This window comes from Ctenocephalides felis, unplaced genomic scaffold (genome assembly GCF_003426905.1).
Source record: "Ctenocephalides felis isolate EL2017-DRISC unplaced genomic scaffold, ASM342690v1 CF-g0.4_SCAFFOLD_01170, whole genome shotgun sequence".
Classification (NCBI taxonomy): Eukaryota; Metazoa; Arthropoda; class Insecta; order Siphonaptera; family Pulicidae; genus Ctenocephalides; species Ctenocephalides felis.
This window is the reverse complement of record NW_020537324.1, coordinates 5994563-6009619: the sequence shown is the minus strand read 5'-3', so window position 1 is coordinate 6009619 and position 15057 is coordinate 5994563. Positions and strand designations below refer to the sequence as shown.

General features: G+C 30.8%; 1 protein-coding gene across 3 annotated transcripts in view; it reads right to left on the bottom strand.

Annotated features, from left to right (window-relative positions):
* LOC113366246 overlaps positions 1 to 15057 on the bottom strand; it is a gene marked incomplete at its 3' end in the record, with an annotated part of 36893 nt that overhangs the window by 14646 nt on the left and 7190 nt on the right. The window contains 3 exon segments of one of the 3 annotated variants that reach the window (XM_026607823.1): positions 10941 to 11161; positions 13148 to 13472; positions 13557 to 13679. In XM_026607823.1, coding sequence (XP_026463608.1) covers positions 10941 to 11161; positions 13148 to 13472; positions 13557 to 13602 — 592 coding nt within the window. 3 annotated transcript variants of the gene reach the window in all.

Genomic DNA, 15057 nt, shown 5'->3' with positions numbered 1-15057 from the left:
AAATTAACTTTTTAATATGCAATAAAAATCCCTGGAGGCTGGAGGGAACCGATTTAGTTCGGATGATTTATGATTATTATTTAATTTGTTAAATTTTTGGTGTATATTAATAAAATTAGTACATTAATATTAGATTTTTTATAACCTAAGGCGCCATGATATAAAAACTATGTTCACTTATATTAATATATACTTATATCCTAAACCGAATTTGAAAGTTCAAAAACTGTTCGAAAGCCTAGTTTTTGGTGCAGATCAGTCGAGCCGTTTTTAGTGCTAAATGTGACTTTTATAGTATTATATAAATAAAATTAATGCTTGTAAATTTTCTTAAAAATTCTCACAAAATTGAATATAGTCTGCAACAGGTCCCTCCAGATATTTGAGACATTTTACCAGAAAGGTTGTTGCAATATTTGTTTATTAAACAAATTACAGTAAAAATCATTATTAATATTTAAATCTTATTTATATTAAGATTTCATTCCATTGACATAGAATTCACTTTCGAATTTTCTAAATATACCGCTTTTTTGATTTTTCTAAACGAAAGTGTGCATATATTTATAGAAACCGTTAAAATGAAACCGAGAGTAGCTTTCATAGATGACTAATTGTAAATATTATCAAATTTATTTTATTGATTATTATAAATTCGAATTAATGTGACATATTTAACGGATTTACTCATTTGGAACCAAGAATGCAAAAGTAAATGAATAAGAAAGTTGTTTGGAAATAGTAATTATTAATGACAAAATTAATAAAGGATAAAAAATATATTGCAAAATTCTTCTAAAACGTAATGAGCCGGTTGCTCCTATTCTGATCATTTAAAAAATTTTTGTAAGAATAGGCTTATAAATTTTAATATTGATTCAAAAACATTCAAATTTTTCGTATCATTTACTAATGTACATTTTTCGTATTTTGGAAAATAGAAGAAATTTTAAATAAAAGGTACAGGGATACAGGTATACTTTTTAAATACTGAGATATTTAAAGGTTTAGAAGAATGTTCGAAAATTTGTGCAAAATTATTGTACAGTGCAGTTAATTTTTGTTTTACATGAAAAAACTATTGCAACCATACAGAGAAGGTTGTTAAAATTTAGGCTTATTAAAATTTCACTTAATTTTGATTTTTAATTTTATGAAAAATGAACTCATTATATTTGGTTGAATCTCCACTAAACTTTACACATGCAAAAATGCAACTTTTTATATTTTTAGATCCTTAGGCAAGGTTTACCTATCTTTATCAATTTCGTAACTAACCGACATATTTCTCTCTAACCGACTACTTTGCCCAGTATTACGTAGTTATGCGTTCCTGAATCAACTCCGAAATGTTTTTCAGAGTTCCATTCGTGTACAGTAAACAGATCGTAAATTCCTAATGTATTAAAGTTTAAAGTCGGTGCAAAGTGTTGCTTTGTGCCATCATGATGCCCAGCTGACGATCTCAGAGAGCAAACCGACAAGTAGGACTCGAATTCGACGAAAATAGAATTGTGTAATATTTATAACGAACTGGATGTGTATTATGATACACATTGGGGAAATGGACATATATATGCTGAATAGGAGCAAAAAGTTGCAGATTGGGTAAAGAAGTTTGCAGGAATTGGAAGGAAACAATGACTTGGAGGTAAAATTGATATTTATAAACAGGTTGTAACTTTATGTTTTACTACACATGAAAAGAATTTCTGTAGTCTTGGATTAATTAAGACAGTTAAACACTTCAAAATAGTTACAAATTATCAATAACCCATCTACCAGAATTAACCAGAAGAGATTTGTGATGATCAATTACATCCTGACTCTAGATTTTAATTCCGCCGTGGTGAAAACGAGATGAATAAATCATCTGATTTAAAAAACAAAGTATGTGTGTGTATTTAAATCTATTTTCGCTTTCAAACAGCGTTTGTCACAAATTAGAACATATCAATCAAATCGAGATAGATAAATAAGGTCAAAGCTTCCCATAAGCGCTCCGATTAACACCCACTTTGATAACCAGATTGAAGGCGGAGGTAGTAAATAATAAATAATGAGGAATTTTAATAAGTTATCAAATTAAATTAGTAATTTAATAAAATTCAACTATGTGTGAGTGGCATTTTGCCTGAAGGCAAGTTGCAGAAACTTCCCGATATAGGAGGTGAATGACTTTAAGAGCGTGGCCCATTATTCCATTTGTTTTTTTTTTTTTGAAAACCACTTGTTGACATAATATTTTAAGGAGTAGGTGCTATGCAAAAAAACAATAGTCAATTTATTCATATAATCCATATCCAAAAAACTAGTCACAAATATAATGAACAACCACTGGCATGCCTACTAAAACACTAGGTAAAGCACTGAATCACCACATTTTGTAGAACCCAAAAGCAGTTCTGATTATTGGAAAAGATAGATTAATAGTTCTTTCGTTTTCTCGTAGTTTTTTTTTGATACTCATCAATATCAATATCTAAAATATATCCATTACTAGGTTATCAATAAATTTTAACGGATATTTTTTCCTGTGTCCATTGTACAGTTTACCAATCATGTCAGGAACAAATCTATACACTTTGAATCACGAAGAACACTTATATCAAAATCATGTCTTCGGTTGTCAAAAAGATGAAGTATATCGATATGTCAGAATAATACTCATCGACAGTGTGATTATTATTTTGCTGTCAGCAAAAATGTTAAATGTAAAATGTAATGTAGTGAAATGATTTCCTCTTGTTATCGTAAGAGTAGATCACATCGCTTTCGTGCACTTTCCAAACTGATTTTTAATTGAATCGTTGTTGTATCGGTAACATTTCGATTTCCACAGCAAAATCATGGGAATTTTATTATTAAATAGCATTTTCTAAAAAAGAAATCGATCGCGACGGCTGATTATCTCCACTTCTCTCATATTTCGCGGCGTTTTCAATTAGAACGCTATCGAAAATAATTAAGTTCTTTGTTTTCTAGCTTAATTAGCATTAAAATCTTATTTAATTAGCATATAAAAGAATTGCTATAGAAAGTATAAGTGTCGTGATTTCTACACAACGTTGTTATACTGTCGGTTGTTAGGGTATATGAATTCTCACGTCCACTCGGCACGATTTTGTTAGAATTAATTGAATATCTTGACATTTAACACGTTATTGTTGTTTATTATTCTATACAGAAACGTTTTTTAAAAGTGGTAATTATTATATTAAGATGACAAAGTGTAATTGATGTTAATTAGTCGGATAACAACGAGACGCTGAGAAAGATAATTAAAACATAAGAAATAATTAGCATAGACTTAAAAATAGATGGAAATTTTTATAGTGAATGAGGATTTTGCGTTTGAAAATTTTAACTTTTCTTAATACATTTTTGCAGAAATATTTACTCATATTTTGCGGACGTGGATGCTATAGCATTCATGTTCATTGTGATGCAAAATGATCTGAATGCTATAACATTCAAATTTCAAAGCGAATTATTTTAACTGATGTCTAACTGATCCTTCAGGTATCTCTCATCTATCGTGGATACAATTCCCTTCTGCAACGTACAAGGAAAAGGAGTATCTCTTCAGATAGAGGAAGTATTTAAGAGCAAATGCCATAACAAATATACGGTTTAGAATAAATAATAATAACGATGAAATTATCATTCGCCTACTAGACGAGAGATTTTGATGCAGTGATAACTTAGCACGTAATTCGCAACATCCTGCCCACTTTGCACTGCATAATAATTTATCATCATTAAAATGATCACTCAATGGCAACTACTGAAGATTGCTATCTTCATTTTAGCAAATTTGTTGTTGTTAATAATAATTTTACGATTCGGCAATCCGTCATGGTAAACGATTATTGTTAGTTGATAAACGAAATTTTATTATATTTGGTAATGTCATGTGGAGAATCTCCCAAGGAAGAGAAATTGCCATTTCGCTGGTATCCTATAATTGTTTCTGGTTGCAAATATTCTTGAATTGATAATTTAAAAGCAATGAATTATGAAATTATTAATAAATTCAAAAATTATTAGTGAAAGTTTAGGGAAGTTACTGCTAGTAGTTTATTGGCTAAATTTGTGGTTCAGAACGAATTACTTCAAATTTTAAACAATTAAAATTCTAATAGTTACTTTCTTGAATAAATTGATAATTTGATGCTTGTAACCTAGCAATCAAAGGGCTATTAGAAGTAAAACTTTCCATAAATATAGCAATTTCATTTTAAATATAATAACCATTTTTTTATCTCGTTGGTCTTTTACTAGTAATGTCGCCGTTCAACTCTAAAAGATTATTCAAATTCTGCTGGCAAAAGATATTTTACAAGTATTTCTTGTAAGCGGATTTTGTCCTCAGCAACCGGTTATGAATGGAATTGCACATTTAATTATTGTCCAGTTGCCAAAGCGCCCACAGGTGGTCCAGACACTTGTCACAGTAATGGATTAAGTAAATATTTCAAATCGTCTTTCTTCTCGCCTTTTGTGTTTTAATATAATTATAGATAATAAGTTGGATTATGAAAGAATTATGCTAAATTATTTTTTAATACTTGAAGCTACTTGAATTCTTATTTTTAACATTTTTGAGCGTTTAATTAAAATTTTATGCTACTCCTAAAAAGTACGAGCCATCAAAACCTTTTAACAAGGATTTATCATTTCTTGGAAGAGTCGATGGTTGGAGAGATGATCAACCAAAAGCCCATGATGTAAAAAATTGAACTTTGGACCTTTGAAATTATTTTTACGCGTGTAATTCATTACCTAGTGCGATAAAAGCATTAGTAATAAACATATATTAACAACTACGGTTTAGTGATAATTTCACCAATAAATTTAATCCAACATCACGCTTATCGAAGTTGCAGGTGTAAAAATCATTGACATTTTTGCATTGCAATTTATAGATTTACATTATTTATTGATAGATTGGACACGCAAATTTAAACTTTACTAGTTGGTATTTATTGCATTGCGTGGCTGCACATATTTTTATATGATTTAATTGATATATTGCGCAAGACTTCAATAAATTGGTTATTGTTATTTCAAACAGCTTAACGATCATCATTAGATTCGCATTATAAAATCAGCTGTTTTCCAATGACCTGAATACTAGGTAATAAATATATCTTCATAGCCTCAATTTGATGAAATTATTTATTAACCACTTTTCGTAGGCCTATAATATTTTATGGCGTTTGGGGTTTGACTATCAAATCTATCACCAAGCAAAGTTAAATAAAAAATTCAGAAGATAAAATCTTATGGTTTCCTTGTAAGCATATTAATTTTGTATTTTGTATTATAAATTTGTAAAATGATGCATTTTATTTATTCAACATCTATTACAAATTACCGACTGCAACAGTTTATTCCAGCAAGTAGAGGATAAAATTTAGGCTTGCAGAGAGTGGAATAAAAATATCAAAATGTATTATGTATTTCTAACCGCAATCAGAACAGAACGTTGTACTGACTTGAACAACATGGCCTGGCAATCCAAAAGGTTATCCTATCTCTAGAAAAAAAATATTGATACCTATATCGTTTAGTAAGAACTGTTGCCACTACTGCTTGACACCAGCCTGTCCGGGTATCGAATTTGGAAATCAACAACCACCAGGCCATAAGCAACCCTCCGTATAATTACTATTTATTACCAAGGTTGTCTCTACAGGAAGAAATCATCGAAATCCATACAATCAGCAATCATGTTCGGTTCAAAACAAAATTACACCATCCGAATCACAAAGTAAATTCCACTCGACCATAATAACATAACAATTACGTGTTGAAGATGTTTTATAACATTGTAGTCGTCGTATTCCGCCGACCAAACTATCATTTGCTCAAGACATATAAAATAATTACTGAAGATTTATTACTTGAAATTCTGAAAACAATATTGTGGTTTTCGTATCTGTATATTATATGCAAACTCGTTATGGGATTGTATAAAAAGTAATAAAATTAACTGTGTGCGGGCTTTTGAATCGTTCCAATTGTTATATTAATTAGATCGTTATATAAATACAATGCTGTAACGGATTCACATAATCTAGAATAAAGTATAATATAACTTTATAATTTGCAGTAAGTTGCTGTTACGCTTTTTTCTTATATAGCAACAACCGAGGTAACGGTCAAAGAAAGAAGAAAATCCCTATAAAAAATATTTTTGAAAAAGGCTAATACAATAAAAACTAGACCAAAAACACGTCTTATGCGGGAAGTCTTATAAAGCTTTATCGTCCTCCACTGTGTTTGGCAACACTTGGCGCTGTTGTCGCATATACCAAAATATTGCTCCTAAGGAGAACCTCAGGTTTACACTTCTGGGATTTTGATGAAACTTTGCATAGAGTTGACAGTCAAACCGAACTGTTTAAAATATTATAGGCCTACGAGAAGTGATTTAATTATAAAAATTAATTAAAGTCTACGGTGTTCCAGAAGCTTGCTCATGCTTTTGCCAGAACTGCTCGAGGCAAAATAATTGGCTTTACAGTTATTAATATATAATTTTGGACTACTGATACTTTATTTCATGCGTTATAAAATAAAATCTATTACCATTTATTCTACAAGGGGAACGCAGACCCCTTTTACATGAAATCATCGAACCAGAAAGTCCTCATGCAGACAGAATATTTATTAATGTAGGTGTAGGTACTTTGAAAAGAGCCACAAGGTGTAAATCGTAAAACTTGCTATAACATTGTTAGATGGATATTATTCATGTGTTTTATTACTTAGGTCAAGCTATAATATGGAGAAAGAAAATTTCTGAGGTTTGTGGAAACCTAGAACTACACCTTGGTTAAAATAATTTCTCTATAAGGAAATAGAGATAGTTATTACCAGGGTATAGAAAACAAAGAAATTTAGTCATAAAGCAATTTTTAAAACTACTGGTTTCAAAACTTGGTATTAATTTCCTTTTTATTAATATTGTAATTTGTCCCTTTGTACATTGACCAATGCAAAATATTATAAAAAATGCTAGAAATGTAGAGGAATTATTAGAACTTTACCGAACAAAAATAAGTTTTTCATGTTATTATAGTGAGAAAAACAAGAAAGAAGGGTGTAAATCATAATAAAAATGTATTAGATTTGCAAAAATGCTTGATTTGGGAAGAAATCAGTAAAATTTGCTTCAGACAGATGAGCAGAAGCATAAATTTGTTAACAGTTTCAATTTAAATCACTGATTATGTCAGAAGATTATTATAAAATGTTTAGTAATTTTCATTATAACAGATAGTTTTAATGTAGTTATTTTTCTCCTTCCTCTTTTTTTTGAAATAATTGAAAGTGGGATTACATTAGTTTTAGTAAGAAATTGAAAAAATGTTTACTTAAATTTTACTACATCTTTAAGTGAAACAATGTAGATCAATTGTATGTTTGCTAATATTTTTATATAAAATAAATATTCTACCAGAGAGCGTGGCCACAAGAATTAATTTTGAATGCAGTAACCGGTGATCATGATTCCTATCTAATTTTTCTTATATTTTTATCGATTTTATATCTGAAATGCCTTATATAGAATACCTTACAATAAGATATTTGTATTTTAAAAATTGGAAAACTTATGATAATGGGAAAATGAATTGAATAGATAATTTATAAATTTAAAAAATAAGAATATGAGTTGAATAGGTACTTTGTGCATGTTAACAAATTTTTTATACCATTGTGTACACAACATTCAACAAGTATAAAGTATAAGTCCTTTATCAAACACAAATAGAACTATGTTATTAAACTGATTTACAACACAAACGCAAATTTAACAAACAATCCTTCGGTCGGTGAATGCAAAGTAACACAAACCACACTTATCACAATCACAAATGTCTTTACCAACTATTTCAATTACAAAATAACATTAATCAAATATCGACATTCGATTTAATAGAACCACGTATGTGTTTCATGTGTGCTTTCAAGCGCCACAGAGAGACGACTGCTAAAGACATCGTTCAACTTTTTAACTTCTTTATGTGCAGCACATATAATATATGTATACCGGTACGTGCATTCGTTATACAGGTTGTATGTGCACCGATAATATATATATATAATATATATATATAATATATATATATATATATTGTGTGGCTGAAGAACTGTCAGTGTTCGAAATGGACTATGGTGAGTTCGAAGAGCCCATGGGCAATTCATCTATAGCAACGACTTTGTAAAGGATATAGATAGATTCTTGAACTACATGCAATATTGAATTATCCATAGAACAATTTTGTTATCAATTTCCTTTGGAATACATTAATGATAAATATGCTATATAAATGAATAATTTTATAAAAATAGTATATCAATTAATTAATGGTTCTAATTATCTTTACGTACGAAGTTTCTTTGATCACTTAATATTTGTAGCGGTTTTTACCTGATTTTTTTCTAATTTTATTTAATTACATCAATATAAAGAATCCTCTATACATTAACTGTTCTTATTCTAAAAATAATCAAATTTAATATGTTAATATTTAATGTGTAAAGAGCTTTCATTCTGTTTTTGTAAAATACGTTTTTAGTTACGAAAGAAAAATGCTAGAATATTTGTACGAAATTACAATATATAATTAAGTACAAATAAATGCAAGGATTTTATATTTTGTATTGCAAGAATAACTTTTTTTAATTTTTAATTTTCCGGAAAATTATGAATGTTTTCGCTATTGCATTCGTTGCACATAAACATTTATCAAAATTCATTACAATGTTGGGATATGCAGAATAATTTCACCTGACAAATTGCAACAGTAATAAATAAACATTTTAATTACTAAACAGTCTCTCAACTATTATTTATTAACGTTAGTTCAGAAGTTGAGATTCAAGTACAAGTCAATCAAATTTTACTACAGCTTTCAAATTACATATTACAATAATTTATTACATATATAATGAAAACGATAATAATTTAATGTCTTTTAAGTTGGCTTTAAGCTTTATAAAAATAGATTTAGAAAATTGAATACATAATAATTTCACGAGGAGAAAATTAATTTAGTATAAACAACCACAGAAATCAGTAAAGTTTATTTTTTGTCATCTACTATAAATACTACTATAAATAATCTATACGAGTAAAATTTAGTAAGTAGTTGATGTATATGTGTATATATTTGCTAATTCTTAATTTGATAAAATATTTTATTTTGCCAATGTTGTTCCGACAATTATTGATTTACTAATAATATTTCGATTTCTTTGTAAAATTAGCCATTGATAAATTTCATTAATATAACAAAATAAATAAATGGCCTTTAAAAAATCTTTACTAGATCAAAAACTAGATTGAAATAAATCCCAATGTAGAGAAAGTATCAGTTCAGTGATTATTTCATTCTCCTCCTAACACTATGCCTAAGGCCATTTTACAACAAGAAAATTAATTATTGTTCACGATTTAGCAAAACCAATGAAATAATATAAATAGACGTAGAATGTTATTTTGCACCTGAGAAATCCATCAAAAACTTTCAATTAACCAAAACCCTGCGGTTAAAACCATTTGTTTTAATAGGTTTAACTAATCATTTGAAACTACTGAGCATTTACGCAATGATTTATGGTTAACAGTACAATTGAATAAATCTTGTTTGATTTTACTAATAATTTATTTTGGTGTCTGCCATTACTTTCTACAATATAAAATTATGTGTACTTTAGATTTTGTTTAGTGTCATTACTTTTAATTAAAGTGACCACAAACCGCAAATTATTTATACCCAAATCAATAAATAAATGTGTAAATGGATATAGTTTTTGTTAAAATTAAATTTTAGAGCTTATAATTTTATTCCTTTCAAGCACTTTATTTCTCTATGCGTTCCTAAACGTCCCAATATTAGTAGTAGTTGTTAGTACATATGTGTTAATCGATGTGATATATGTACACACATTTAAGACATAATTTTTCCTATTTCTCATTTCTTATTTTATATATGGTCAAGTCGACATAAAGTAGGCTTTTGATTACGCTCTCCAAGGTGCTAATCCTCTACATAGCATCTTATATGGAACGTAAAGGACAGTTGACTTTAATTTCAAACTACTAATTAAATAATTAGTAGATAACCAGTAAAGAAGATATTAATATTGAGTGAAAATAGTATCAAGAACACAAAGGACACAAATATATTGCACGCAGTTTTGTGTCGTCAGAATCGAGGTAAAGTGCCACTTACAAGTATTTATTTTATACCAGCACAGCTTCAGAAAATTATAAATATATTGAATGTTTTATATAATTCTTTACAAAAATTGCAATCTAAAAAGCCAATTGTTAAAGATTAGCACGCAGAACAAGAACACTCGTCAATTGATTGGTTCAAAATTGGTGGCACCACAGTATTTTTAGATATATCATTAAATTAGAAATTAGTGACTATTTAATTGCATAAGCAAGACAAGGACAAATATAATCATATAACACAAACTAAGTCCCGACTTGCAAAAAAAAAACTAATAAAGGAGCATAGCTCTGGATAACGGATCAGAGACATGGATTCTAAGAAAGGATGACAAAATCTGGAGAATTTTGATATGTGAAACTGGAGGAGGCGAAGGAAGAAGATAAAGTGGACAAACAAGGTAACCTATGTAAAAGTGATGAGAGCACTGGGCGAGGAAAGATCTCACCTGGGCACAATTTTGAAAAGAAAAAGAAACTGGATTGGAGCCTCCTACATGACGTCATCGACGGTGAAATAGGAGGCCTAAAAGGGCTGGTATTAAATTTTTAATGGGTATGATAAACAAGAAAGGGTACCATTAGAATCATTAATTTTTCGTGCTCTCGCACCATGGACCTGCCTTCGAGCAGACTACTATTTCTAATTATTATTACTAAAAAAAACTATCTAACTATCACTTACGATTATTGGCCTGCACCGCAGCCGCCGGAGGTTTCCTCGGACTGGACGTATTTTGCCGCTGGTGCAGAGAATGCGTCACACCGGAGGTCGGCGTCGACCTCGCCGGGGTCGCCGATAGCGGCGATGAATTCACGGTGTTACCTGCTGCGTTGCTGCTCACATCGCTCTGACTATCGTCCTGCAGAAGATTCGATTCCGAAGCTCGCACACGTGTTCTCCTGCTGGGAAGAAATTAATTATTGTAGAAATATAGAGAGGTCGGGATGTAATAAAATACGCCGAGGATGGTAGAGATAATTCATTGTTTGAAAGGATTGCATTGTTGCGGAGATGTGGAATCTTTTCCGTGGTCATGAAATGTGGGATATGTTGGCTAGATAAATCTTTTGCGGATGAACACAAGATCTGATAAAATACTTCGATGGTTATAATAATATAGAAAAATTGAGTAAACAAATTTTGTGTGTGTATGTATATTTGGACACAATTTTTCGTTTACGATTTTCGGGAGCACGGATCAACCAAGTTGAATGACCCAATAAAATTGATAATTGTGATACGTCCTGAAAAGCAGGTTCTCCTGTTTCCAAGATATGGAGCAAAAATAGCTCTTTTTGAGAGATCGGAGCGTCCGATTTGAATGGTTCAAAAAATATTTCACTTGTATTAATGGAATAAAAAATTGATTAAACTTTTGGGATGGCAGGCCCAGCGGTTTCGGAGACAAAAGTATGAAAACTGCCAAATGGCTTAGACATATAAACATCAAATTTTCAGATATTTTATAGAGATTTCGATATCAAAAACAACCTAAGTTATGGTTTCACTACTTTGGGATCCGTGCAGAATTTTTTTCAAAATTTAGAAAATTTCCCAGCAAAGAAAAAAAAACTGAACGTGAGTAGTGTAACACCAATAAACTGTAAGAGATGTATACGTAACGTATACATAAAAATTAATATAGTCATTACTATTCAAAGAAAATATTTACGCCTGGACGAACGCTTTCTTGAATCTTTTAAACAGCTTTATTGAGCAAGACAGTTATTTTAAAGTGTCTGTGAAAATTAGCTTGCTGTATATATCTGATTTATGATTATATTTAAAAATATACACACATTAGAATATAAATAAATATATGTAAAATCTATTTCTACTTAGATGTTAATTAAACTAATGAATTGCTTCGTAGTCAAACGTCTTTCTTACCCATGTGTGGTCATTTTAACTTTACTCTTATCACAATTTTCTTTATTTTTCACAACAACACCTATATCTTTATTACGCATTATTACTCAAAAATATTATACAATATTATATTTATAAGATTTACGGATGCCACTAACTCTCACTGAATTATAGTTCAAACTGCAAACTAACCGGCGAGTTTAAATTATCATGAACAAATATTTGCTCAATAGATAAACGCTTTAAGTAAATAAACACAGAAAAATACCAAATCTCGATAAATAGAAAGCTCACTTATGAAATATTTCAATAATACGTATTTTGGATAATACATTATATTTTGTATTATTTTTGTGATAAATATGCTGCGGTTTAGATTGGTTGTCGATACTTGTATGATGATCGATTGAAATTGGGATTGCGTTTATTTAAATGACACAGTGGCGTGCTGATTCAAAAAATTTTTTGTAAATATACTATTAGAATATATGAATGGTAACTACTACACTGAGAAATAAAGTAACTACACTGTTTCAGCACAGGCAAATAAAAATATCAATCCACCACGCATACGTAACTATAGTTTGCACATATCATTTTCGCACCAGATCTTTGTATTTAAATTGGAAGTACCACGACTATTTTTTTTTAAATTAAATTCTGGGGTATGATATATGATGTTACGATGCATTACCCACTAAATTTTGTATCTAAAAAAACAATTTCGGTGCACTGGTAAGGCCTTGTTCAATAACCGTGACTCTAAATTGGGAGTGTCATCCGTGCCAAAACAATCAAAGTGCATACGCGAGAACAGATCATTGTGTTCATAGATCGACGGATCCCTATGCAAAATTAAAATGCGTTATTGAAAAAAAAAAACTATTGAATTATTTCGATATACCAATAGTCAATTTTGAACAAGAGCATACAAAACACGCCTGAGTTGTAGCATCAAGACCGACACGTATGATCTGAGCTATATTGTCGGATTTAAAAAATATTTTTATTATTCTTACCTTTTAGCTTTAAGTTGTTGCGAATTCAAACTTCTCTCATTCAAAGATTGCACACTGCTACAAGCAACTTTATTCAAAGCTCTCACTCTTGAGGTTGGACTAGAACCATTATTGTTATTGGTGAGACCAGTAGAAATCTTTGATTTGACTTCCCGCAAATGAATAGTAGGCCTTGCATTTTTATTTTCAGCAATTTTATTCATTACAGAATCCCATTTGTTACAACGTTTGATCTGAGGGCGCTTATTCTCTTTACCAGAAGCACCGCCAGACGATGTATTCGTTTTTGACGATGGCTTTGATTTCTTTGTGGATGAACTTGGTGCTATAAAATAAAAAAAAACGTCAAAATAAATCATAATTTATCTAGTAAATTTGATTTAATAAAATCAATATGTTTTATCCTTACATTTAACCGCAATTGGTTCGCTAGATTCATCAACCGACATAGCCATTGTTTCATCCAAAGGTACTTTATAGGCGCTCGCATTTGGACTTATAGCTGACGAATCGCTAGAAGAAGCACTTTTAACCATTATACCTGAGGTGGTGTCACTGTGCGACTATTATTCTCGAGATCTGTGTATACACCACTGGATTCCATGCAGGAGGAAGAAGAATCTTCCACCAGACATAATGGCCCAGCAGTAGGAATACCTAGAGACAAAAATAATTTTGCAATAATTGGCCATCCAAATCAATATCAATTTTCTATTTTATTAACAACTCATATGATATTAGGAATTATAAATTATTTTACACTTAATAAACTCACCTGCATTATTATTGGCAGCAGTATGCCCATATACCAGTCTTCCATCTATGACTCTAGCAAGTCTGTGTGCAGTATCCTCGGATGAGCGAGAAGCGAGAGCAGATCACTTTCAGTGAAAAAATCAGAATCGGTCATTGGGTCTGGACGTGCATGATGCCTGCCGACAAAACAACGGTTGAATCACCGGTTTGAACATTATTTTTGCCACTAACGTTTTTGTTGACGTTATGTCCGTTGCTGTGTAAATGATGACTTTCTGCACCACGGCTGACTGGTCTAGACATTTCTCCATCGCCCTTTGAGTGAAATTATTAAAATATCTCATAGAATTGAAATCTTACACAATAACAAAAATAATAATAGAATAACAAAAAAATGGAATGTACCTGGTATCCATTATCCAAACTGGTAATACTTGTGACACTTGCAACAAAACTATTCGAAGTCTTAGATACACCAGAAGTCGATTGCGATTTACTCTCCGAGTCAGCAAGTGACATTTGTTCTTGAGAATTTTCTTGCGTCCTATATGTCTTTCTGGTTCCTCAGACTCCACTTCTAATTTTATATCTACTGGGTCCAATGGCAATTCTTCAGGCGGTGACGGTGTCATATCATTTCTATTCATCATTTGCTGCTCTTTGACTCTGATGAGCTTTTTGCAGCAATAAATTGAGAGCTTGTCTTCGCATCAGTTGATCTTCGCCATCTTGACTATTGACCATGTCAACCGTAGATGTAGATCCGCCTGATATAGACATCATACCGCCGTCATCGAAGAGATGGGGCCGACACTTGCATATATTTGGATCATCCCGTTCAGACACATTTGGTGATAATAGTCCGACGCAGTTTTGTGAAGTAGCCTTTAAGGTGCTGTTTTGATGACTATCCATACCTATGAGTGTTTGGTCCTGCACCTATATAAATTATAAAAAAATTATAAAAATAAAACTTATACATTTTTTCAATAAAGCACATATTTTTTAACTTACACTTTGTTGCAAATATTGTTGTATACTTAATTCTGTCGTTGGCGTGATTGGCAGTTGACTGTTGTTCATCCATAAGGGTTGCGATATATTGGCAAGCAGTTCTTCCTGATTACTATTTCTTGAATCATTAATGATTCGCA